General features: G+C 40.4%; 1 protein-coding gene across 1 annotated transcript in view; it reads left to right on the top strand.

Moving 5' to 3' along the window:
• carmil1 (capping protein regulator and myosin 1 linker 1) overlaps positions 1 to 26,633 on the top strand; it is a 46,379-nt gene that overhangs the window by 6,253 nt on the left and 13,493 nt on the right. The window contains exons 2-31 of the mRNA XM_030740724.1: positions 727 to 824; positions 6,058 to 6,108; positions 13,579 to 13,638; positions 14,274 to 14,395; positions 15,475 to 15,572; positions 15,661 to 15,731; positions 16,068 to 16,141; positions 16,598 to 16,673; positions 16,901 to 16,989; positions 17,182 to 17,276; positions 17,622 to 17,708; positions 17,791 to 17,894; positions 18,016 to 18,093; positions 18,205 to 18,281; positions 18,549 to 18,653; positions 20,841 to 20,910; positions 21,209 to 21,290; positions 21,372 to 21,471; positions 21,550 to 21,604; positions 21,748 to 21,920; positions 22,242 to 22,310; positions 22,398 to 22,491; positions 22,592 to 22,690; positions 23,621 to 23,749; positions 23,942 to 24,064; positions 24,179 to 24,354; positions 24,968 to 25,055; positions 25,149 to 25,307; positions 25,998 to 26,064; positions 26,355 to 26,602. Coding sequence (XP_030596584.1) covers positions 727 to 824; positions 6,058 to 6,108; positions 13,579 to 13,638; positions 14,274 to 14,395; positions 15,475 to 15,572; positions 15,661 to 15,731; positions 16,068 to 16,141; positions 16,598 to 16,673; positions 16,901 to 16,989; positions 17,182 to 17,276; positions 17,622 to 17,708; positions 17,791 to 17,894; positions 18,016 to 18,093; positions 18,205 to 18,281; positions 18,549 to 18,653; positions 20,841 to 20,910; positions 21,209 to 21,290; positions 21,372 to 21,471; positions 21,550 to 21,604; positions 21,748 to 21,920; positions 22,242 to 22,310; positions 22,398 to 22,491; positions 22,592 to 22,690; positions 23,621 to 23,749; positions 23,942 to 24,064; positions 24,179 to 24,354; positions 24,968 to 25,055; positions 25,149 to 25,307; positions 25,998 to 26,064; positions 26,355 to 26,602 — 3,017 coding nt within the window. The remainder of the gene's footprint in view (positions 1 to 726; positions 825 to 6,057; positions 6,109 to 13,578; positions 13,639 to 14,273; positions 14,396 to 15,474; positions 15,573 to 15,660; positions 15,732 to 16,067; positions 16,142 to 16,597; positions 16,674 to 16,900; positions 16,990 to 17,181; positions 17,277 to 17,621; positions 17,709 to 17,790; positions 17,895 to 18,015; positions 18,094 to 18,204; positions 18,282 to 18,548; positions 18,654 to 20,840; positions 20,911 to 21,208; positions 21,291 to 21,371; positions 21,472 to 21,549; positions 21,605 to 21,747; positions 21,921 to 22,241; positions 22,311 to 22,397; positions 22,492 to 22,591; positions 22,691 to 23,620; positions 23,750 to 23,941; positions 24,065 to 24,178; positions 24,355 to 24,967; positions 25,056 to 25,148; positions 25,308 to 25,997; positions 26,065 to 26,354; positions 26,603 to 26,633) is intronic.

The raw sequence follows: 26,633 nt of genomic DNA, 5'->3' as shown, positions 1-26,633 counted from the left end.
CCAGCACAGCTTCTTTGGTGACCTTGTTGAGTGCTCATAATAGAAAACAAAGGTGAAAGCTTTCTAGGAGACATATACTTGTTAAAAGTAAACTCCTCACTCTACTGTATTGCTGAGCAACTCAAGATGTTTATCCAGAATATCATGCAGTGATTTAAAAAACAAATTAAAACAAATCATTTGGAAGTAATTCCAGGTCAGTGAGAAATGGGTTTGACTGACAAGAAAGTATTTTAGAAATCTACACTACATTATGCATTTACTGCAGACACTTAATTATCCTAAATAAAAACATATTAAAATTATTTATTTTATTTCTATATGCATAAAAAAATCACAGCTGCAGGCTGTAAAATGTTTGTGTCTATGTTCAGAGTGCAGTCTTCAGTTACTCGTAATGCCCCTTTGCATGTCATTAACTTGTTTACAAGATGCAAGCTGACACATAGTTTATCTATTTTTTGTTGTTTGTTTTAATTATTGTTTTTATTTGTTTTTTTTAAATAAAAAAAGCTATCTGAGAACACCATATATTATTTAACCCCTTCATTAGCCAAAGAGGTGTGTTTGACATCTTCTGAGCTGAGTTCTGCAGGAATGCTGAACAGGACTGGAGAGTGTGTGCAGGCAACCAAATTTCCCATCACCCATTGTTGTGTAATAAGTTGTAATTCGATCCTTCCAGCTGTTGAGGTGCCAACTGTCATGAGTTTTTTTGTGTTGTAGAGAGTGTGCGGGAGGCAGTGGGTCGCAGTGTGAAACTGTCCCTGAGGTGCAAAGTCCAGCTGGAGGTCAAAGTTGACAAGGTGGAAAGCAGAGTGCTGGTAAGTGACCGTTGTGGGTTTGTTTGAGATTCATCCCAATCATCTTAATACTTGTTCAGTATTTATTTGAGTTAGCAAAATACTAAATGGTACTCTTAGTATTTTTTAAGATATTGTCCAGGGAGTGTTGCACAGACAGTGTTGATCATTGCGGTGTGTTTTTGGTCATTTTGGTTTTTTGGTTGGTCTGAACATGATGTTAGAATAGATAAACTTAACTGTTCTATGTATCACAATGTGTTTATCATAAACATGCACATGGAAAGCAGGTAACGCCTTTTTCCTGAGGACACACACACACACACACACCCACATACACATACATGATTACATCATGTGACGTGAGTGATGTTGTTACCTGAGCTTTGTGTAAACTCACATGATGCTAAAATAAAAGAGCCAAGCAGGAAGAAGGTTCAGACTCTCCCTCAGACATACACACACGCGTGTTGGCTGACTGAGACTCTCCCTGCAGGTAAAAAGATCAACTACGGGTTTCTGTGTCTTTCTTTATTTAACGGTGGTCCGAACCTAACACATGACTATAAAGCTTGTAAAGAACGTACTGTGTAGATGAAACTAGATTAGCAACAAGGTGGGTTCTCTCTTTTCTACAGCCGGGTTGCAAGCCACAACCAGCAGCTGATGAAGACCAGAGAGGAAGGATGTGTCTTAAATGATCACCATTATGATCTGTTGCACCACAGGAAAAAAAAGCTCATTCTCAGTAACAGCAATGTCAGTGGTGTTAATTCTGATGTTTTGTCTGTGACTTTTGAGTTGTTGGTTAACTCATCAGCCCGTATGTGGTTGAAAAATATTTAGTTTGACTGCTCTGAGATATGTTGGGAGTACTTCCTTGTTTTTCTCTGCAGCTAAAATCTATAAAACAAATCTGGTAAAACTGATGCACAGCTTTTCCTGTATTTTATAAATACAGGAAAGTGGTCACTTCAAAGGCTTTTGTTTTGATTAGTAATGTAAAGATAAAAGAAGGAATGATCTGAAGTTGCCTAATTGCAGGATATATGTTTTATGAAATAGGCCCCAAGCTCATGGTCGGTGTTGAAGTTCAAAAGGTTTTATCGGGCCTCTGTAGTTCTGGCATTTCATGCCAAACTCAAAACCATCTCCTTATGGACACAGCTTTGAGAGTGGCAACATTGTTATGCTGAAACAGGAAAGGAAATTCCTCAAAGGTTTGGCACAAAGTAGAAAGCACACTGTTGTCTAAAATGCCATTTAGGTTAACTTTGATCAGAGAGGATCTGCTGGGCCTTCCTACTACAGAAGCTGGCAGTTCAGACCTGATAATACATCGAGCTGATTTGACTACCCTGTGTAGAGCTCTGTGATCCAGAGCACTACAGCTGCCAAGGGTGGTGATGCAGCCAGACAGAATACTCTCGATGGTGCATCGATAGAAGTTAATGAGTATTCTGGAGTCCACACCAAACCTCCTCAGCCGCCGCAGAAAGAAGAGCCACTGTCTCACTGCTTTTGTGGTCACATCCATATGATGTGACCAGCTCAGATCCTCACTGATGTTGATCCCCAGGAACCTGAAGCAGCTGACTCTCTCCACCTCTGTCCCCTCGATGTAAATAGGAGTGTGCCCTCCACCCTGCAGTCTCCTGTAGTCCACGATAAGCTTCTTGGTCTGGCTGACATTGAGCAGCAGATTGTTGTCCCGACACCATGATGTGAGGGATCTCACCTGTTCTCTGTAAGCAGACTCATCTCCATCTGAAATGTAGCTGATGATGGTGGTGTCATCTGCAAACTTAATGATGGTGTTGGAGCTATATGTGGCTGTACAGTCATGGGTGAACAGGGAGTACAGTAGGGGGCTAAGCATGCAACCCTCAGGGGCATCGGTGCTGAGCATCAGTGTAGATGATGTGACACTGCCAATCTGCACCACCTGTGGTCTGCCTGTCTGGAAGTCCAAGATCCAGTTACATAAGGAGACACTGATCCCGAAGCTTCATGATAAGCCTGGATGGAATTGTGGTGTTGAAAGCGGAGCTGTAGTCCACAAACAGCATCTGCACATATGTGTACTTATGGTCCAGGTGGGAAAGGGTGGTGTGCAGAGCCAGTGCTCTTACTCAGAGTGTTTTCTTACTGCAGGATTGTCTTCTTTTGTTTAGGAAAAAGGAAGAATTTCCAAACATATTGAGGAAGTCCTGAAATGAGGAAGTCATGCATGAAATAGAGCTGTGTGTCTGACTTTTTTTGAGCAGTGTTGCTGAAGATATGATGCAACAAATTTAAAACTCATTTATGAACTGACAAACGACATAAGACATAGCACAGAGTTTCTGTGGTATCTGATTTCACGTATTGCAGGTATGTTGATTCACCTCAACTCTGTGTCAGTGTGTGAATATGAAGAGGAATGAATATCATAACTTCTACTTTAAGCTCATCTTCTCAGGTCAGAAATTGCATTTAAGCACATGTCATTTTTTAAAGTCTTGAACACACTTTTTTTTCCCTCCTTTGTCCACATACCAAAGCTCTGCATCTCCTGTCAGGACTTGACTCAAGCAACCCACTCACAGCCAGAGGGTGTTGGGATACACACACACACATACACTGGGGCGTACACACAACACATTCCACAGCTGTAGATCGGTGAATCCACCCTTATAGCTATACTTTCTTGAAATGAGGCAGCACACTCAAGTATCAGGCTGGATTTGCTTTGATTTGTGTGAATTACAGTCAAGTAGACATTGTTTTTTTAACCCCAACCCAGTAAAAATGAATCAGTGGTTGTGTCACACATGTCAACATGAGGAATAAGTTTGTGAAGATGTGGCTCTTTTTTACTGCTGTGAAACCACTATACCTGACTGTTGATGCCATTAGTGTCTTTTACAGCAACTTGAATCTCCACAAGATACTGACCCTAAATTTTAAAATAAAAAAAAAAACTTTTACAGTTCTGGGCTAACATATAATTGCAGGATTGTGTGCTGGCAACCATCTATAACCACCCTGTTATAGATGGTACTGATTGTACCATCTATAACAGGGATCCTCAAATCCAGGCCTCGAGGTCCAGTGTCTTGCACCTTTTAGATGTGTCTCTGCTTCAACACACCTGAATCAAATATAGAAGTCATTAGCAGGACTCTGGAGAACTTGGCTGCATACTGAGGAAGTAATTCAGCCATTTGATTCAGGTGTGTTGGATCAGGGACACATCTAAAACCTGCAGGACACCAGACCTCGAGGCCTGGATTTGAGGAACCCTGATCTATAAATACATGGCACCAGTTTGTATGTAGATTGTACAAAGTTTCCTCTTCTCTTCGTTACTACTAAGAATTATTTAATTTTGAATGCATCTGTGGAATATTTTATAGAAAAAAATCATGTAAAATATCTGAAATAGATGGATGAAATTTTCCAGACAATAAAAAAAACTGTTTATTTAAGAAATATCTTATTTTATTCAACCAAATGTCAGAGTCCAAAGATATTCATCTTAAAGTTATATTAGGCCACATAAATCTGAGAAGCTGAAACTAACTATTCCACTCAGTTGCCTTAATTGACAGCTTAAGAAGACATTGAACTCCAGTATCTTTGACCAATTAGATGGTAACAAATAATAAGAAATTTTGGGAGTAACAAGCACAATAGAAATATTGACTGCTATTGATTGCTAATTAAATTCTCAATTATAATTGCACAACAAGCTCAGATGGAACCTGCAGACTTTGATAGCATTTCCTTCCATCTGATTCCTGTTGCCTTGGCTGGTTGCGCAGACTTACTCACCTGCTTACTTATACGAATCGGACCGCATGCTTGTCTGCAAAACACCTGAACTGAGATGTTTCCAGACTACATAAACCAAAATAGGCTGTTCTGAATTTCATGCAACCCATTATCTGAGACACTAGTCGTCCAGCGAGGACTTCATATCTCCTTGGCTCGTCTCTGGTGTTAGCAGATGTGACCTGGAGTGACCTCAGTTAACTGTACAATGGGTTACTGTAGATGCCACAGCTGGTGCAGCCTCCTGTGGAGTACAGCTCACTTTCACTCCCCCCCTCTTTGCCTTATAAAATCATTGCAGTGGAAAAGTGATAATAAGGGGCATTTAAATTCCCACCATTTCAGACCATAATTCATGAAAACAGCTCACACACTTAGGATGAAAATAAGTTACTAATTTTGTCAGTAAGAGTTACTCTGGCAATGGCTGAGTGAGCAGCCATAATGTGCACTTATTCTGTGCCAGGATTGAGGTTCAACATGTGGTGAAAAATAATGCATATTATTATCCCGCTCAGTTAAAACCCCTCTCCAGAAGCCAATGTTCCTGCCAGCTTTTCTGCAAGGGAAAATAGACAAAGCTGTCTATATCAAACTCTGCTCAAATTTGGACACAAAATGAGCATTATTGAAAATGATTTTGCATTATTAGTCAAAAGTACAATTTTTTTTTTTTCCCCTGGTTTTTAAGAAAGCTCCGATTGCAGAGCTGGTGACCCAATAGCAAGGTTTACATTCCTGTTATACTTCTTTAAAGTCCACCACCTCAGTGCATGCGTACATTTCTCAGGCTAATCACAAACAACAGGCAAGCACATGGATGCTCACATGATGCTGATGATATTTATGTAACTCACGAGACTCGAGCAAACTCAAGGCTTTAAGTTAATTTGTGAATCTAAACTGGCTGTGGACATGAGGCAGATGAAGTGCCTAAAGTACACAGTATAGAATAACTGTATGAATGTATAGTTAGATGTGGTATGTAGTCTAAAGAGCTTTGAGTGGTCATTAAGGCTAGAAAAGCATAATAGGTCCATTCCATTCTTAGCTTTTATTGCACTAGTGGTAATGTAAAGATGTCTTGAGTAATGTTATCTTGATTTCAAATGTCTCTCTTCTGTTCCAATCTCCTCCCATATGTATGTTTCACTGTAACACACAGAACAGAGGAGACATATACACACATACACGGAGCTAAAATAGAACTAATGTTAAATTAGGTAACAAAAATAATTCTAAAAGTTAACAGTTAACTTGAATTGTTTTTACACATTTTGGTTGGCAAACTTTGAAGACTGTTGGAATGGAAGTTGTAAAGACAACTACTGTCAGTACTAAATTTCACTTATTGCCATCATTTTTAAACAGTAAGTAATCCTGTCATTTATTCCTCCTCATCTTTCTGCTTTACCAGTGTCTCTATCTTTGTCCTCAGGCCTTGGCATCACATCGAGCCTACCTGCTGACTGCAAGGGTCCCTTCTAAGGTTAGTAAACCTGTAAATCACCTGTATAGCTTAACGCTTTTCTGTACTCATTTTCTTTTCATCGTTTTATTTCTGTTTTGTCCTAAGTCTGACTGGCCTGGCTTTTATGTTTGCAAATCATTTTTCTTTTCATCCTGTCAGAGTACAGAAGTTGATGTTCAAGAAATCCCACTACATGATCAATAATACATATATAAGTCCCTGCTAAAACATACATTACTTTTCATGGGATTTGTACTTTATGTGCATGCACTTTTTACCATATTTCTAATCTGTCTTGTTTTGGTCACATTGAACTGCTTTTAATACTTTTTTTTTGCTTTTTAAGACTTTTTTCTTTAGTTCTCTATTTATCTAAATTATGAAAGTGCAGTATGTCTTTCCTCTGTTTCACATATCTTGTGTCTCTCAGGTCCCACCATATGGGGACATTTGATAGTTTTACCCATAATGCAGCTGTGAGAAATCAGCCTGTGGGAAAGAAAAGAAGTGACAGGAAGAAAAGTTCGACCTAGAGGGTGAGAGGGAGGGACAGAGAGGAAAAACATGCTGGAAAGAGTAGAAAAGTAATGATAAAATATTTTCTTGAATGTTGTAGACAGAGATCTGAAGGGGTCGGAACAAGTTCATGCCTTTTACTATGAGACAGTTATCCATTTTCAGACTGCTGAGGGAAGATACCAAAGAGCAAAAATAAGATAAAACTAATGTGTTTTAAGTCGCAAAAGGCATTTTCAACTGAATTCTGAACTTTTGCATTTTGTACTTTTAAGTTTAATAAACAGCTTCAGAAAATCCGGGTAATCATAGTTCTGTATAATTTTAAAAAAGGAGAAGTAGCACTGCAGTTAAACACAGTTTCCAAGATTACTGCTGCTGTTTCCTTTTCTGTACCGTCTATTTTCATTGCTCCCTGGTGAACTTTTCTTTTTTTTTTCTTTTTTTTGGGGGGTGGCTTCTTAGTAATGACAGTGTGAATTAGGTCAGACAGAATGTAAATAAGAAGTCTGATACAAAGTGAAGCTGAGTGTTGGGAGTTTGCTCAAACTAAAACTAAATGGATGTTTGGCAATTGGGTCAGTTGAGATTTTTGAACCAACTACTGAATCGTGACCTCAACCTTATATATATTTAATTCTGTATTGCAGAGATTTTGATATATCACATGATTTTGCGGTATATGGGTATTTATATAACTCCCCATAACTATATTCCTCACTTGGACAAAGAGATCAGTTATGCCTATGCCGTTAGCGGAAATAGAAGTTACAGCCGAGGGCGAAGATTCTGCACCACCCAATGAAGCACCTAATGAAGTGGTGCCTTCAGAAGAGCTGTAATGCTCTTCTTGGCTGTGCAGTACTGTACATTTGTCTCATCGTCATCTCCTTCATCGCCAACAGTACTGCACGGCTAGATAATTCATCATCATTCAAGTTGTAGTAAGAGAGTGGGTTTATAAAGCCTTAAAGTATATATGAATAATAAAATAAATGTAATGCCACTGCTTTGCGGATTTTCACTTATCGCGCGGGTTTCTGAAACGTAACCGCCACGGTAGGTGAAGGATCACTGTATATACAGCCACGTAAAATGGCCACTTGGAATCCCTTCCTCCTCTGGGGCGTATCTATTTTCCAGTATAAACATGCCCCTTTGAGTCAATTGTGTGTCACCAAGAGATGTGCTTTCTTCACAAAAACTTTGACTTGTATAGTTTCAAGTCATTTATACAACACGTTTGCATTTACCCATTCATACACACATTCATACAAGCACTATTTCAAAGTGCTTTCTATCTAACATTCACACACATTCATACTCCAATAGTTCCATTGGACATCAACTTGGAGTTCAGTATCTTGCCCAAGGATACTTTGGCATGCAGGCTGAAGCAGCCAGGATTTGAACCACCAACCTTCTGATTAGTAGATGACCTGGTCTACCTCCTGAGCCACAGCCACCCCAAAGGATAAAACTTTAGTCACTTTGACCATTCAGGCATTTTGCACTGCAAGATACATTGCAAATCACCAAAACTATTCCCAGGAAATATTTCTTTGTTCATACATCAATCCATCCATACATCCATCCATCCATCCATCCATCCATCCATCCATCCATTTTATTTCACTTATCCGGGGCTGTCTAAGGAGAGAACCCCAGGCCTCCCTCTCCCCAGCCACCTCCACTAGCTCATCCAGGGGGACCCCTAGGCATTCCCAGGCGAGCCAATCTCTCCAGCCTGTCCTGGGTCTGCCCCGGGGCCTCCTCCTGGTAGGACATGCCTGGAATACCTCACCCAAGAGGCGCCCAGGAGGCATCCTAGTCTGATGCCCAATCGACCTCAAATGGCTCCTCTTGATGTGGAGGAGCAGTGGCTCTACTTTGAGCCCCTCCCAAATGGCTGGTACTCTCAACCTACCTCTAGGGGAGAGGCCAGCCACTCTTTGGAGAAAGCTAATTTTTGCCGCTTGTATTCGCAATCTTATTCTTTCTATCACTACCCAGAGCTCATGACCATAGGTGAGGGGAGGGATGTAGATCAACCAGTAAATTGACAGCTTTGCTTTTACACTCAGCTCCCTCTTCACCACAACAGATCTGTAGAGTGTCCACATCACTGCAGACACAGCCCCAATCCATCTGTCAATCTCCTGTTCCCTTCTCCCGTCCCTCATGAACAAGACCCCAAAATACTTGAACTCCTCCACCTGGAGCAGCAACTCATCCCTGAGCTGCAGTGGACACTCAACCATTTTCCAGTTGAGGACCATGGCCTCAGACTTAGAGGTACTAATTTTCATGCCAGATGCTTCACACTCAGCTGTGAAATATTCTACTGCGAGCTGGAGGCCACCACCTGATGAATCCAACAGTACCGCATCATCCACAAAAAGCAGAGTTGAGATTCTGAGGCCACCAAGGCAGAAGCCTTCCGCCACTTGGCTATGCCTAGAAATTCTGTCCATAAAAATTATCAACAGAATTTGTGACAAAGGGCAGCCCTGGTGAAGTCCAACACCCACAGGAAACAAGTCCGACTTATTGCCAGCAATACGGACCAAGCTCTCGCTGCGGTTGTACAGGGACTGAATGGCCTGCAACAACGGGCCAGACACCCCACACTTCCACAGCACCTCCCACAGGATACCTCGAGGGACATGGTCGAATGCCTTCTCCAAGTCAACAAAACACATGTAGACTGGATGGGCAAATGCCCACAAACACTCAAATATCCTCGAGAGGATAAAGAGCTGGTCCAGTGTTCCACGACCAGGATGTAAACCCCATTGTTCCTCTTGAATCTGAGCTTTGACCAACAAATGGACCGTCCTTTCCAGCACCCTGGCATAGAGCTTACCAGGGAGGCTGAGAAGTGTGATCCCCCGATAGCTGGAGCACACCTGAGTCAAATATAGAAGTCATTACCAGGACTCTGGAGAATTTGACTGCATACTGAGGAGGTAATTCAGCCATTTCATTCAGGTGTGTTGGATCAGGAACACATCTAAAAGCTGCAGGACACTGGACCTCGAGGCCTGGATCAGTGCTAACTTTATGGACGTGGGGGCAGGGAACAGGTCTTTGTAATGTAAATGTGACTGACACAGCAAATTTCATGGTGCCTTCCAGAAAACGGGACATTGGAAGACTACCAATAAAATGGCGGCTAGACTACTGTGTGAATTCTGTAAATTTAAGGTTTTTCAACTTGCTGTTGAAACCAACAATTTCTTCCAAGTAGAGTCCATGCTCTCACTATTGTCCCAAGTTAACAAGAACAGTTGGAAGGTTCATGAGAAATGGACTAGTTCTTATATAGCACTTTTCTACTTTATCTGAACACTCAAAGCGCTTATACAACACGTTTACATTCATCCATTCATACAAGCACTTCCATGTGTAACTAAGCTAAGTGCTTTTACTGTCTGACATTCACACACATTCATACTCCAATGCTTGTGTCAGAGAGTAACTTGGGGTTCGGTATGCTGGACTTGGGGTTCAATATTTTGCCTAAGGATACTATGGCATGCATCCCGGAGCAAATTCAACATGATGTCTTAACACCAGTTTTATTATTATGCTCTGGGTTCCATACTTTTAAAACCCCATATATTAACAGTTGTATTCACTCAGAAATTTCTACAGACACGCAGAATGGGGTGGCAGGGTGCTTTTTGTCTGCAGGAAGTATCTTATTTCACACCTGATCGTTGTGACGTAAAAAATTCACTGTGATGCAAATGATGCGTGACAGCTAAATAACAAGCACTAACACAAAAACAAGAAAAGTAAAAATCTCTCATTTTAACATGGTCCTACTGTTCAAGAAAATACAAACTGGAGGACTGTTTTTATGCAGTGCAGAGGGGTACTGTCATGGGGGATGGGAGAGCTAACCTGCCACAGAAGAATCCACTGTAATGCTAATGATATCTGTCTGCAAAGTTAGTATTTGCCCTTAAAATTACTGTAGCAATTTACCAGAGATACGGAGTATTTATTTTATTCAATGGTGCAAACTTGATAGGATGGGACAAAGTCCTAAATCGGTTTCACCTGAAACCACTGATTGTAATGACCCCACGGCTCCTTTCACACCTTGGCACATGTGATTATGCACATGAACAGTAATGGGTCACAACCACCTTCAGGGGACTATTTCCACTGGGGTTTAAATACCTGGGTCTCTCCACCTTTTGGTTTGAGAACTGAAGAAGCCTTTTAGATGAGAGGCGAAATATCGTCAAGAAATAAAAAGAAAATCCAGTCACCCTTTTTTCATCTCCAGAGACTACTATGACCTGGATGACTGTGAACCTACACAGACAGACATACAAAGAAAACCCAACAATCAAATGACCCCCTATGAGTAAGCACTTGGCAGTGGTAAGGAAAAACTCCCATTTAACAGGAAGAAACCTTTGGCAGGCTCAGGGAGGGGCAGCCGTGACTGGTTGGAGGTGAGGGGAGGGAGACAGGAGAAGAGACATGCTGTGGAAGAGAACCAGACTAAATGCACAGTCGTGTATAAGCACAGAATGAAAAGAGGTGAGGAAAGAAGAAACACTCGGTGCATCATGGGAAGCCCCAACTGCCTAAGGCCTATTGGAGTGATCACTAACTAAGGGATGTTTCAGTGTCACCTGATCCAGCCCTAACTATTTATGAATGAAATTACATATCACACATAGATAATAAAATCCAGAAAATGTCAAAAGTGGAGTACTGTTTACTTTATTAAATATTTTCTATGTTGCATTTCTTTTATCAAAGATAGTTTAGAACTGAGAAGAACTGATGGTGGATTTTTGTTTGTCTGGATTAATCAGATTACCTGATTAAATAAGGATTGTACTGATGAGTTTGGAATTTGGCATCCTCAGCTTTCTTATTTAGAACAAATGATGTTCTGCCTTTGATGTTCTGTCTTTTTGTAAGCTGGCATAAATACATTTGAAGGCTTCCTTAGACTGTTGAAGGAGAATTTTCTTCTGGGTTGAGTTTTCAGTGGATTGCAGTTTCTACAAGATAAGATGAAAAGAAAAAAAAAGAAAAAAAAACAACTTTACCTGTTTACAAATGTTTTGGATGGTGTTGCAGGTGATTAATATAGTTCAAAAACAGCAGCTAACACAAGTAAAACTTGAATAATAAAATCTGTTGAGTATAGAGTTTTGGCTCAGCCAGCTGACCCCTGATCTGTTGTTCCAGAGTGGGCCAGTGGTTTTTCTAACTGTGTGTGAAGAGAGAGAGTGGAACAGAGGGTGGTTTGTTTCTCAGTATGTACTGTCCCAGCCCAGGGAGGCAGCAGAGGGAGAAAAAAAGACAATGGAGGAATTTAACAGCTGGTGAGGAGGGCAAGGGAGGGGGCACTGCTTCTCTGTGCCCTTCGCCCTCTCTCTCTCTTGCTCTTTCTTTCCATTTCTCTTGTTCTGCAGGTCACTCACTTAATTTCTTATTGATATTTTTTTCCCTTTCTACTCCCATCTGTCTCTTCAGCAGTCCAGACTTTATATCCAAACCCTTCTCTCATTTTTATCACTTTTTAAGTCTCTCCCTCTTGCTCTGCATTGTGTCTCTTTATCATCTTACAGCTCTTTAGTCATTTCATCTCTTTCACTTTCTTTTTCGTACCTCCCTCTTTCCTTCTCATCTTTGTCTCCCTCTTTTCCTGAGTCACACTAGTTCTTTTTGGCAGTGACCACACATTATTTTTACATTCTCTCTCTGGATTCAAAGGGAAATGTGTGTGAGGCTCTGTTCCAGACATTTGGGCTGCAAACTATTTGTAGCCAGTGTTTTTTACATTCCTTTTTTTTTTTTTTTGGGAGGGGGGGGGGGTCACGTCTTGTTCTCGAGGTTTGTTCAGGACACTCTCTCCATCATGAATAAGCATTTAAAAGATTCCTCACTGGAAAATTGCTGATATCGATAGTGATATAGTCCAGATGATTGAGAAAGATTTGCTGAATGTTGTTGCGGCACACTGAACTGCCTCTGTTGCTTAACTCCAAAACAAGCTGGAGCTTGACAAGTTATGCCCAGTCCATCTCAAAAAAAAAAAAGAAACTTGTCAAAGTAGCACTTTTCTTTCATTCAACACATGACCAAAAATATGTGGACCCCTTGTCATTTCAGCCACATGTGGTAGTCAAACAAGGATCTGCTGCTATAACACCGGGTTTCATTCTTTCCACCAGATACTGCCCCAGTTCAGTTAAAAGCCCATTACTAACAGTGATGTTGGGTGATAAGGTCTGGCTCACAGTCAACCTTCTAGTTCTTTCTAGTTGTGGAGATCAGGATCCTGTGCCAGCCAAATATGAGAATCCACTTCAGTCTGTGGAGGCTTTCTTTCTTTGTGGAGCTGACTTTGTGCACAAGTAGCTTTCTTGTATCTTAAATGGACAATTCATCCCAAAATGAAATGTCACGTATGTTAGATATTGCAGCCAATCAGATATGCTGCATCTCTGTACATCTAATTTTACCCTCCCCTGTGTTAAGCTCAGTTGTTCAGAAATTCAGCTGTTGGCTCAGACATGTAAAATAAAGCTCACATGGCATCTTCACTTTATTTTTTCATCTTTGATGTGTCACAAAGTCTGACACAAATGGAAATTGGCACAACTGGATAAATGCAGTATAGTGAGTTAATGTATAGAGTGTGTGCAGCACCTGAAATGCAGGATCTTCTGTTCACACTTTGTGGAAGGGGTAAACATTTCCTGGGAAGATCTACTGGTTCTCATGCAGAAGGAGGTATGCCTATAATCAGTTTAGTTTCTTTTTCCTTGTAAGAGTTCAAATTCTCCTTTGGGATTAATAAAAAAAGCAAAACACATTAGGCTGTTTTTTTAAAACTCAGTCTGCTGCCCTGTGATCAGATGTGGAAATACAAGATTAGCTTGGTATTTTTACCATTAAATTTCAACATCTGTCTCTTCTGACCCATTTCAGGTTGAGCAGTCCTTCAGTTACCTGGAAATCCAGGGAATCCACAGCAACAAGCCCACACAGGTACACACAAACAACAAAATCATACTGGAATCATAGTGGTTTTTTTATTCAGCAATTTATTCATGACATCAAAACATACATAAACACATCTGAACTACAGCCACATACATGGAATGATAAAGTGTGAAATTCTGATTTGTTGACTGGTTTAGACTACGGGTGTTTGTGAGTATGTATATATATATATACATATGTATATGTATGTATATATATATATACATATGTATATGTATGTATATATATATATAACACATACAAAACCTGATGGTTAGGCACAAGTTTTAGGGTGGTTGTTCAATCGTCCGTGCCCAAGTGTCTCGTTCAAAACGTTGAATGCCAAGTTGGCATTCAACGTTTTGTAAGTAAGGTTGAAACATATAAAAGCAGGTTTGCACAAACAAATTGTGAAAAATGCCAGACATGGTCTGAAGTTTCACTTGGGTCCAGCCTTACAACCTTGGCACTGTCTTCTTTAACACATCGTCTTTATTTTATTTTATTTTTTTTATCTTTTAAACTGGTGAAGGCTTCATCAGCCTCCTCAGTCTTTCAGGGAAACCAGATCATAATGCATTACTTTACATCTGCAGCTTTTCGTGAATGTCCTGTTCATTTGTGTGTGTCGCCCCCTGCAGCTGCTATTAGAGTATGAGCACGGTTTGTGGAGCCTCCGGCTGGGCTCAACAGAGGAGGTGGACAAGGTGATCGCTCACATCGGCAGGTGCCTGCACTGGATCCTCCCTGTAGGCTCACCGGTGTAGGTATCACACAGCCAGCAGCCGCAGACACTGTTGGACAGAGAAACACATTAAAGCCTGACAGAGGGTTGGAAGACAAAAATACGCACTCAGTAACAAGTTTTACTGACTTTTAAAAAGCCTTTAAATTTTAATTAAATTCAGTGTTCAGTTTATTAAATAAATGCTCAAAAGTGACAGTTTTTGTAAATTTGAAAAACAATAATACTAAAAGTGTCCACTAATTTGACCATAAATGTATCTTTAAGAGTGCATGCAACTTTAAGGATTTGAAATATGATAAAAATTGTGTTTCATGAAGGGCTTTTATGGATGTAGCAAAGAAGCTTTGAAATTATTGTAAAAATCTTCAGAGGACCTTTTCTGCTCATTTCCTATTTTATATTTTTAGTCTTAGGCTCTGCTAAAGTGGCTTTGTGAGATTCACAGTTTACAATAATTCTTATTTATCTTAATGCTCGGCCTTGGTGCAGCCCCTCACTTCATCCCCTGTCTGAGAAAAGCTGTTTTAGCTCCTCCTGATTTAAGACAGCTTTCCTCTAATTGACTGGCCTTTAAAGACCCCAAACAGCAGCATATGAAGAGCAGGTAGGTGGGGCTTCTGTGCTCACAGCCAGAGCGGTGTGTTAGAAATGACTGTGCAAAGAACCAGTCTGAAGCCCTCTGTGGGGACACCATACTGTAGTTCACATGGTTTCCTCTGACTGTTCTCTTTCTTGGGATGTTACAGAGAGTCTCTGCATTGGCAGTCTCTTCCATGGTGACCAGTTCACGGTTCATAGTAATCAGACATTTGTAGCTTTTGGACTGTCACCCAGATAAAACAATCTATCTGAATATGATGCCTAATGTATGTTTTTAGGCTCTTTAATTGATGAATGTCTAAATTGATTATGAAAGTTTAGTCCATGTTTGTTATTAGTTAATGAAGTGATGGATGTCCTGAGTGTAGTTTGGAACTGGTTTTTCTCTCAGTTATTTCTTTGAGAGTTTTGTCCAAGCTCTTAAAATGTAAACAAAGTGTGCAAATGATCATGTCTGTCCTTTCTTTTTGTCCCTTCCTCTCTCTGCAAGGAAGGAAGATGATGAGGAAGTTGAATTTGAAGCCTCCAGACAGGATGGCAGCTCTACAGGCCATCTGGGATGAACAGGGCTCAGCTGACCTGGGACCCTGCGGTAAATCATCCTTAGTCACATTATATATTCCACATCACATGTTTAAAGTGTCAGGGCTTATTCATTGTTGTCATGTGACTCTTTGCAGGTGGCTTTTCCCATCAGTACTGGTGTGTCTGTGATTACCTCCGTCAGCCATACAGAGAGGAAGTTCAATGGGTCGGTGCTGCAGACGGAAATCATTCTTTTACAGTTTTTCCTTCCTTCATCTGTATTCAGCAGCTTCTTGTTTTTTTTTTTTCTTCAACTTTTTCTTATCTACTGTTTTCTAGTTTTTGTTTTCTCTCTTCTTTTTATTCTGCTGCTCCTTCTCCAAATGTTTTTACTGTGAAGTCATAGCCATTCTTCTGCTGTTCATGTTGAAGCAATAACTCAGACAGATTCTTATCACATCTGCTGGAGCTGCATATTTCTGCTCTTTGTACTTCCATTGTCGCTCTTTTTTCAGTTTGCTTTTCTCTCTGTCTCACCTGTTGATCTTTTCATCTTCTCCAGGATGTGGACACGATCTATCTCACTCAGGACACCAGAGAGCTCAACCTGCAGGACTTTGTTCACCTGGAGAACAAGTACTTAAACTGCCCAACACCCTCGGGTTCATTAGGAATCAAGTGTGAATTTGAATATAAATTTAAGGATTTTTGATAATGGGGACCAATTTAATATTCATTTTAGGGACTGTTTGTCATTTACTGCAATTACCACATTTTATTCATGTTTTTTTAATCAGCCTATTTTCATCCCATGGCATCATGGCTGTTTTGTCAAAGCTTCTGGGATCTCACACATACACACACGGTGTCCTTGTGCCAGGATAGACCAGGCTTGTGGCAATTCCAACAAATCATTTATTGACACTTGTACAGGAACCCTTGGCATCATATTTAAAAGCACTGGGTTAATAAGAGGAAAGGGGCATAATTTAACCCAGAACACAATTTCTGAGAGAACAGCAGTATTTGATGCCCTAGGATGAGCAGATGTATTTATTCTGGCATGAAGGCATATTTATTTTATTCTTTCAGGGATTTGGTGCCAATCATTGCAGCTCTGGAATACAACCAATGGTTTACCAGACTCTCCATCAAAGACAACAAGCTGGTAACGTCCTGCAAAAATCCCACTTTATCATCGATGATAAACACTGCACACCTGGCCTTCTGTTTTGTTTTGTTTTGTTTTAGTCAGAACTCTAAATAATGACCTGAACTAAAAATAATCTCTCACTATACAGTTTACCTTCAGCCCCTTCTCTTTTTTATGGTGCCTTTTAAATGTCACTGATGTGAGTGAAATTCAGTTTAAGGCTGTGTTTTGTATATTTCCAGTCAACAGATGTGTGTGACCAGATTTTGAGAGTGGTGGCTCGATCTAGCCGGCTGGAGGAGCTGGTGCTGGACGGTGCTGGACTTAAAAGGTTTGAGGTCCAATCAGAGAGCTAGGTCCATGTTACTTATGCGCGTTTCTTTGTCAGTTAACAATAAATAAAGACCCAGACTGACTGAGTCTGTTGAGATTAGGACATTAAATGTGTCTTTATTAGCGTTTTCTTTGGTTGTCTTGAAATGTAGTCCAGTTTGTTAACCTGCTGTTTCTTCTTCTCCTGCAGTGAATTTGCTCAGAAACTGGCCAGTGCTCTGTCACATAATCCTGCCTCCACGCTTCACACACTCAACCTGAGCAACAACTCACTGGAGGACAAAGGTTAAAGGAAATCTGTACACACCCATACGCTCGCACTGCAGGCCATGTTTTTATGAGTATATACAGTTTGCCAAACAAATATGAGTTATCAGCTTGTCCTTAAAAGTTTCAGTAATGTAAAAGAGGGGATATTTATGTTAATGTAGAACATTAATTTATATATTTCTGATTGTCCATTAATTTCAATTCTCAGTGTGTTTTAATTGATCATTTTTTAAACATTTGTTCAGACTTCTGTTAGCCAACTCCCTACAGGGCTCCCAGGTGTAGTCAAGCGCCCTCTGGTGGTCAAATTACAGCTTTTTAAAATCTAACTTCAGATATTTAAGTTGTTTGTTTCTGCAGGTATTGCTGTTCTGAGCACTCAGTTTGCTAAACTGCCCATGGGTCTAAAGCACCTGAACCTCTCCAGGACTTCCATGTCTCCTAAAGGTGAGCAAACAGGGGAAAACATAGACGATGTTATATTTTGTGAATTTTATTTTTGAAAGAGCATGTTTGTCATTAATTTCAGGGATAAACAGCCTCTGTCAGGCTCTCTGTGCCAACCCAGTTGTGGCCTCTACCCTTACACATCTTGATCTGTCGGGAAATTCCCTCCGAGGCGATGACCTCCCGGTATGCAGTCACCCTCCGCTCCATTTCTCATATCAAACATCACCATGCCTGTTTTTTAAGTTCCTGAACAGTGTGAAAATGTGAGGAGTTGTGTGTGTCTTTTTTTTCTTTTTCTTCTCAGAACCTGCACAGCTTCTTGAGTCAGTCCAACTGCCTGGAAACTCTCGATCTATCCAACAGCGACTGCTCTCTGGAGCAGGTCAGAGTAGTGTACAAAACAAAATCTAAGACAAATTTAAAATAAAAAGTCAGGTTTTGTGGTTGTATCATGTCCTTGTCTGTCATCATTTTTTTTTGTTCCTATATTCAGGTGTGTTCATCCCTGCTCAGAGGACCATTGAAGCATCTTTCTGTCCTCAATATGTCCAAAACCGTCTTTTCTCACAGGTCAGATGTTAAATTCACACTCACCTATGGGACAGCATGCGGATTTAATATGATATTTTTACAGATATCCCAGATTATCTGACAGAATACAGGTTACCCACTCTAGACTGTTATGCTTTCAGTCATTTGTTATCTATTTTTGATTTCCTCTCCAGCAAGCCCCATTCAACAAAATGTTTTTCAATAATCAAAATTTAGAGTTTCAGTTCCAGTAATTTGTTTTCTGAATGTGCTGAAATTAACAAATGTCTCCTCACACTCACACAGGAAGTGTAAAGAATTCCCTCAGTCCTTTAAGCAGTTCTTCAGCTCTGCTCAGGCTCTGAACTCTGTCAGTCTGTCAGGAACCAGACTGCCTCTGGAGGCTCTGAAGTAAGAAAATCTCCACCAGAATGTGATTTTAAAAACACGTGTTTTGTACATATTTCACATGACATAAAAATCAGTCCGTGGTTTCCTCAGACCTGAAGCACATTCAAAGAATGTGAAACAAACATTTCAGTCATTCTACCTGGGCTCAAATGGAAACTGTAAAATTTGTTGAGCTATCCAACACTGCATCTGCATCATAGACAGTTGTGGTCTGAAGTTGCCATCCGCTCGTCATGGGTGTGAATGTCATGGTAATTTGTGGCTTTTAATGATTTCTTTAAATTCTTCTTTTTCCAGGGTGGAATGATTATACACCATACATCTTGCATGACTTAAAAAAAAGAATTGGATGAACAATTTTGAATTTATTTTTGATTATCTCTAATCTGCACAAGGTCAAATACATTCATAAACCCCCACTAATATTTTAGTGTCTCTTAGCAAGTTGCACCTTAGCCAGAAGCTTTTGGTAACCATCAACAAGCTTCTGGCATAATTCTGGCTGAATATTTGGGCACTGTCCTTGGCAGAACTGGTAGAGTTCATTTAGATTGGCTGGTTTTCTGGCACAGACCCAGCTTTTAAGCATAATCCACAGATTCTCAATAGGGTTGAGGTTGGTGCTTAGGGAAGGCTGTTCCTGAAAGCTTAATGTTAGCCTGCTTTATCCATTCCAAAAACAGTTTTGATGTGTTTTGGGGATCATTATCCTGTTGGAACACCCAACTGTTCTGCTGTAGATTTGGGGTGAAGCTGAAGAATTTGGAGGTGGTCCTCCTCCTTCATTATTCTAATCACTTTGTGCAATGTACTAGCACCACTAAAAGCAAAACAGCTCCAGGGTATGATGCTACAACCACCATATTTGATGATCAGTACAGTGTTCTTAGGTTTGAAAGCCTCTCCTTTACTCCTCTAACATACTTTTTGTCATTGTGGGCAAATAACTCAATCTTTGTCTCATCTGACTTTTCTCCAGAAGACATTGGGTTTGTCCATGTGGGCGGCAGCAAATTTCGATTGAGCTTGAAGGTGTTGATTTTGGAGCAGAGGTTTCTTTCTTGGTCGGCATTCTCTCAGTCCCTTGTAATGTAAAACTCACGTCACTGTTGATGGTGACACTGGTGTTTCAGCAGTTTCCAGTTCGTGACAGGCTTGAGCCTTGATGGCTCCTGGGTTGTTCCTGAGCACCAGTTTCTTCTCATCTGAGAATGACAGTTTGAGTCTTCTTCAAGACCTTGGCAAAGTAGTTTTAGTAACTTTATGTTGTTTGAACTGATTATCTGCAGTTGTTTAAAAAAATGGCCCATTAAGCTTCTGGAATGACCTTCCCAACCTTCACCCTGTTGAAAATTTGTGGACTACGCTTAAAAGCCATTTCCATGCCAGGAAACCAATCAATTTAAATGAACTCTACCAATTCTGCCAAAAAAAAAAAAAAAAAAGGTGCTCAAATATCCAGCTGGAATGATTTCAGAAGCTTGCTCGTGGCTACCAAAAGCATCTGATCAAGGTGCAACTTGCTGAGGGACATTTAACCAAATATCAGTGGGGGTGTGTGTATACTTTTGATCCTGTGTGTATTAGAGAAAATCCAAAATAAATTAAAATTTGTTGGACTTTACTGCAGTTCCTTTGTAGCTTCTATAGTAGCTTGAAATAATCCTTATTTATTTTATAGTGGGCTTTGGGGCAACACCTCAAGTTTATTCTCTCTCTGAAATTAACCATTTTAGCTCATCTTCCTATAGAGTTGTCCTCTCTTTAAGCAAACTTGATTGTCTGGTTGGTGAGGCTTCTGTGCATACAGCCAAAGTTGGGTGCTTCTCATTAACATCACACAGAGACAAGAGTAGAAAAAATATGTCTGAAACTGAGTGTTTGGTGCAGTCTGAAGCCTGAGCTTCTGACTCACGGGGATTACTAGTACATAAACTGAAGTCATTGCCTGAATTGCTTTGATCATTGTAACAGTATAAATGAATGAGCATAGCAGGTTCCCTGTTAGTATTTTGAATATTAAATTTACTGTGTAGCAAGTTGAAATCTGGTTTCTGGAAACCTTGGAGATCATTTATTGCTATAAAAGCAAGGGCAGCAAGGAGAGAAGATTACTAATTTGAAAAAAGTGACACTGATGTCTGGAAGTCATTGTTTCTGAGACTCGTCTAATTTGTCTGTCTGCAGATCATTATTGTTGGGGCTCGGCTGCAACCCAAACCTCAGCAACGTATCTCTGGATCTCAGCTGCTGTGAGGTAAGACTGCAATTGGATGTTTTATCTGTGCTTTCACGCACTCCAGTCAATTATGAAAGATGACTTTCCTCCCCTGAGCACGGTTCTGTGGGAAACTTGTTTTTTCTTCTTTCTTTTTTTTCCACTGTTGCCATTTACTTTCTCATTGAGGTTCATTGGATTATTTTAGGGTCTTAACCTTACAGAGTGCCTTGAGTAACAGCTGTTGTGATTTGTACTATATAAATAAAACCAAATATTAAAATTTAAAATGTTAGGTTCTGAAAAATATTTACCACTGACTGTCTTTTGCTCTCAGTTGCGTTCTGGAGGCTCCCAGATCCTGGAGGGTTGTATCGCTGAGATCCCCAACATTACCAGTCTAGATATTTCTGACAATGGTGAGGACATTTTATCCTTTAAAGCGTACAAGCTTTGAGTGTGAACTTGGTTCATTCATATTTTTGTGGTGCCTCACTTAGGTTTGGATATGGACCTGACCACCCTGCTTGTATGGCTGGCCAAGAACCGCTCAATCAGACATCTTTCACTGGGCAAAAACTTTAACAATATCAAGGCTAAGTGAGTGACAAACCACAAACATGGTTTCAAAAATGGCTCTCCTAAGTAGACTATAATCCTCTATAACCTTTCCTACAGAAATGTGGCTCAGGTCCTGGACACTCTGGTTAATATGATTCAAGAAGAGGAATCAGTAAGTGAAACTTTATAAGAATCTATGAACCATCATATCATTGTCTACCAAATTTGTGTTTAAGGCTTTAAATTCATCCTTGTGTTCTTTAAGTACTCAAAAGGCACTGAAGCTAAAATCATCCATTGCTTCCCTGTTTGTAGCCATTGGCCTCGCTGTCCCTGGCTGATTCTAAACTGAAGGCTGACCTCTCCATCGTCCTCAACGCTCTGGGCAGCAACACCTCTCTCACAAAACTGGACATCAGTGGAAACTCCATGGGAGACATGGGGGCTAAGATACTGGCCAAGGCCCTGCAGATCAACACTAAGCTCAGGTGAACTTGGAACCAGTGTTTTATCTTTAACTCATGCAATCATGAAAGTCAAGTCAGTGTGATGCTGAAGATTATTTGTATTTATTGGTCATTTTAAAAAACTGCCAAAATTCAATACTTGGGAATTCTGCAGTGATCTTTGTGTCTCTCAGACAGGAAAGACGTAAATAATGAACAAAAACATTCATGGAGTCTTTTCTTTTTTAGAAGTTTTTTCATTGAACATACTATATGGAAGCAGAGTTATTTACTAAAGTGTTTTTATTCTTTCATTAGTTTCACTGTTTAGTTTTTATGTTTTTGGTGTGTGTCGGTCTGCAGGACGTTAGTGTGGGACAGAAACAACGTCAGCCCTCAGGGGCTACAGGATGTTGCTGCTGCTTTGGAGAAGTGAGTGTACAGGAAGGTGTAGCTGCCAGCTTTAAGGCCCTGCACTGGCTTTGTATGAATGAATAAAATGTGGTCTATGTCCATCAGGAACTACACCATTCGTTTTATGCCTGTTCCCATCATGGATGCAGCTCAGGCACTGAAGGCAAATCCAGAAAAGACAGAGGATGCCTTGCTCAAGGTTATTTGTAATTTTTTTTTTTTTTCAGACTTGAAAAGAGTCTCCGCTCTGTGTTCACACATTTCTGAAAGTTCATTTGTTTCTGTGTTTTCTTATGGAGATGGAGCAGTACCTACTGAGGAACCATGAGACACGTAGATACCTCCAGGAGCAGGCGTACAGACTACAGCAGGGAATCGTCACCACCACCACTCAGCAGGCAGGCACAGCAGCATGCTCACATTACATTAGCAAACCCATAATTTAATCAAATTCCAATTCTGGATTTTTTTCTGCTTTTTGTGTTTTTGGTTTTAATGTGGTATATTAAATAACAGCTCGTTTATTCATCGCTTTCTTTCATTCTTTGTTTTCTGTATTTCTTCCGTCTAATTTGTTGTTAATTTAGTTTAATGTGGATTTTTAGCTCAGCTGTTTTGAAGAAAAAGTCGAGGTATTATCAGCCTCAGCTTCTGCGTCTGCCATGTCTGTTCCACAGAAACTTTAAAGTTGAGCTGTAATCCGAACGATGTAACCTAGGATGTTCTAATTCACACCATAGAGGCATACTGGGCAAGCTAGATTCCTCAGACTTAACACACTTTCACTGACTTTACTATAACAGCACTTTGACACCCCCCCCGCCCGCTGTGAATCCAAAACAGCCAAATGTTGGTACCTGCTATGCAGTGCTCTTGTACTTTTTATTACACTTTTTTTGTTGTTTTCTACTTTATATATATATATATATATATATATATATATATATATAATATGTGTGTGTGTATGTGTGTTTTCCTTTTAGAATAGAATAGATTGCCTTTATTGTCATTACACAGGATGTACAATGAGATTGGAGGTCCACCCGTTTAGTGCCATGCAACAGAAAGTACAAAGTTGTGTTTAGCTGTGTACTTGTTATCATGTTTGTGCTATCATGCTATTTTGTTTGTTTATTAACAGCTACTCTGATTGTTAATCCATCTGCTCCAACTGGAAAGCACTTTGATCAAATTTTGGTTGTTTTTTTATTTTTAAATTGTACTATATAGATAAAAGTGACTTAACTTGACTTAATGAAAAATTCAATATTTAGTGTAAATAATTAACATATTACTGTTGCCTAATCTCTGACCTCTGCATGATGCAGATGATGGACACGATATGTGTCAGGGTGCAGGATCATTTGAACTCTCTGAGGTTCACAGAGACCAGCGCTGTTCAAGAGGACATGAAGGTGGCCGAGAACCTCATGAAGGATGCCAGGAATTCCAAAACTGTAAGAACATGCAGCTCACAAACAGAAGTCTTCAAATCCACCAACGCTAATATCACAACCTTTACTTGTCATGGAGACTAAATCAGATGCCAACTATAAGCAGGGTCTCAACTGCTCCTCACTCATATTCCTGGGTGTTTTTTTTTAATTTTTTTTTTTTTTTTTTTTTTTTTTTTTTTTTTTTTATCTCAGCTGCTTCCCAACCTGTACCACCTTAGGAGTGGGGGTTCCAAAGGTCCGTGTGTTGGACCTATTCAGGATAAACTGGAGTCAATGGCTGGAGAGGTAGCAACAGTGATGGAGGAACAGCTGCAGGTACAGAAGAGCTGTTTTTACCTCCAAAACTAAAATGATTAAACTGGAAGAGTACTGTTGGCTCTAATCTTAACTGTGTGACTGAAATGCAGCTTATGAACTCGTTTGCCTCAGATGATGCTGCAGACCATGGTGGATGCTGCTGAGGCCCTGTGTCCTCATGTGATGAAGAAGAGCAGCCTTCGTCAGGAGCTGCTGAAGGCCGGTGCAGGGAGGATGACTATTCCTCACAGCTTTGTCACCACCACGCTGCTGGAGCAGTCCGGGGTTGACATCATCAATAAGATCAGGTCTGTAATGGAAAAGAAGTTTATTTATGTTAAGGAAGAAATGCCAGTATTTACTGAACTGAATGTAGGCAGAGGTGGTGATTTTGTTTCTCAGTCTCAATACATTATTTTTCTAATTAAAGCAGTGATTAACAAAGCCCTGTTTACCCACTAATCACATGAATACCAAAAATGCTTCAGGAGCCTTGTAGCATTTTGTAATATTTCTCAAATATGTTAATCAGCCATGATTTGTTAGACGTTTCACTGCCATCATTTGAAATTTTATTTATTTTTATTGGGAGGGGGGGGGGTGGACAGCAAGGTCAGAAGATGGCACTGAGATATGGTTCAAGTTTGTTTTTATATCTCTTCAAAATTTCAACATAATTTGAAAGTCATATGGTTTAATCACAGAATTATAGATGCTAAAGTTAGTGGGAATGGGTATTGTCTCTTACTTTCCTTCCTTACTTTCCTGAATTTTTCACACCTGCAGGACAGTTGCTGTGGCTGGTTTTAATCTCTCACTGCAGAACCTCATCACAGTTTGCAACAATTACAAATAAACGACTCAGGTAGCCATCAACTGTACAGATTTGTAACATATGTCTCTTGTTGTTTGTGTTGACAGTGAAGTGAAACTCAGCATTGCCTCATTTCTCTCTGATCGCATCGTGGATGAGATCCTGGAGTCTTTGTCCAGATCACAGCGCACTCTGGTTAGTGTCTTCTCCACCTGTCTGCCTGCTTTTCCTTTTCTCCTTGCTTATTTCTTTCTGGCTATCCCCCATCCTTTCTCTGTCTATTTCCAGGCCGACCATCTGATCAAAAAGGAGCAACCTCTGGTGCATCAGGAGCCACATATGGAGACAGAGGTCTTGGATGAGACAGTTCTGCAACCAGAGAACCATGACAAGGATCAGAAACAAGACTGGGGGCAGGAAAATGACCTGGATGATATGGACTCCACGGTAGGAAGACACCAATATGAATGATGTGCTATAAATATTTAGAACACAAAAGCTTTGCAGAGTTGAAGACATGTTGCATAAAGTGTGACCAAAAAGTGGTGAGACTGTGCTTTTAAAAAAAAAAGAAAAAACAGGTTGTTATCCCCTTCAAAGTGGTCTCCTCTTGCAGCTCCTCCTGCTACATTAGATCACACCCTGGGAGTTAGGGGGGCATTCGTGATTTCACCATGGGCCTACAACTGGCATAAAGAGCAAACATCACCTTCTCTTTCACAGCAGTAATCATTTTGAGGCTTGTTACTGGTGATGAGAGCCAAAGACCAGACAGCAGTTTTCAGTGGAGAATCTGCAGTGTACAAACTTTTCTGCACTGTTAATCTGTTCTCCAGGTCTAAACTGTCTAACTATTCTTAGATTTCCCCAAACTTTAAGTTGACAAATTGCTGTTTTGTCATGGAGTAGGATTCACAAATGTCTCCTCAAAGAATGGGACTTCCAGAGAGCTATCCAAATATGGCAGAGTCCTGGGAGCAGTGCAGCACTGCACTGGGAGAGGACTGTGATGAAGATAGTGGCCAAGCCCCCCAATTTTTTTGTCTTTATAACCACAGTAGCAAGACTTTTTGATCATATGACTTTCCACATATTTGTGTGACAATAAAAAAAATAATAAATGCTTTTGCTTTTTAGATGATACCTAAATCCAAGCGGAAGAGTATTTTGGTCAGGATGCTGAGGCCTATCTCTGTGGCGTTTGGTAAGTGATGTGGAGACAAACTGCCTGTAACCCTTTGAACTTTGGGAGGTGGAAAGCAAACACTCTGTTATACAATATGGAGGCAGTAAGCAAGCATTTCTTCCAGATGGCTCAAAGAAAAGAAAAGACAGGAACATTCCTTTCTGTAGTAAACTAGATAAATAAAGCATCTCATTTCTATTGGTCAGTAGACAGACTGAAGTTTAAACTTATAGAAACACAGCTTAGCACAGCTTCTGATAAGGCTCTAGACCCTCTGTACTAAGTCAGTCGCTTTTTTTGCCTGTCAGAGATGGAGTTTGACCTCGACAAAGCTCTGGAAGAGGTACCCATCCATGTCGAGGACCCTCCTCTTCCTTCTCCTTCACAGCTGTCAGACAGAACATCAGCCTACTATGGAGACCTTCCACTTCCCCCGACTCCACAGGATGCAAAATCTGTCCCACTGGCTGAGCTGCCACCTATGGAACATAAAACACTGGAACATCACACCAAATTCCGGCCAAAACCTAAGAGGACAAATCCCAGTCGGCCACATGTAGGTCTCTAACAGAGCCAGACACCGGCTG

Source organism: Archocentrus centrarchus, chromosome 11 (assembly GCF_007364275.1).
Source record: "Archocentrus centrarchus isolate MPI-CPG fArcCen1 chromosome 11, fArcCen1, whole genome shotgun sequence".
Lineage (NCBI taxonomy): Eukaryota > Metazoa > Chordata > Actinopteri > Cichliformes > Cichlidae > Archocentrus > Archocentrus centrarchus.
The sequence above is the reverse complement of the archived record's forward strand: the minus strand, read 5'-3'. Positions and strand labels throughout refer to the sequence as shown.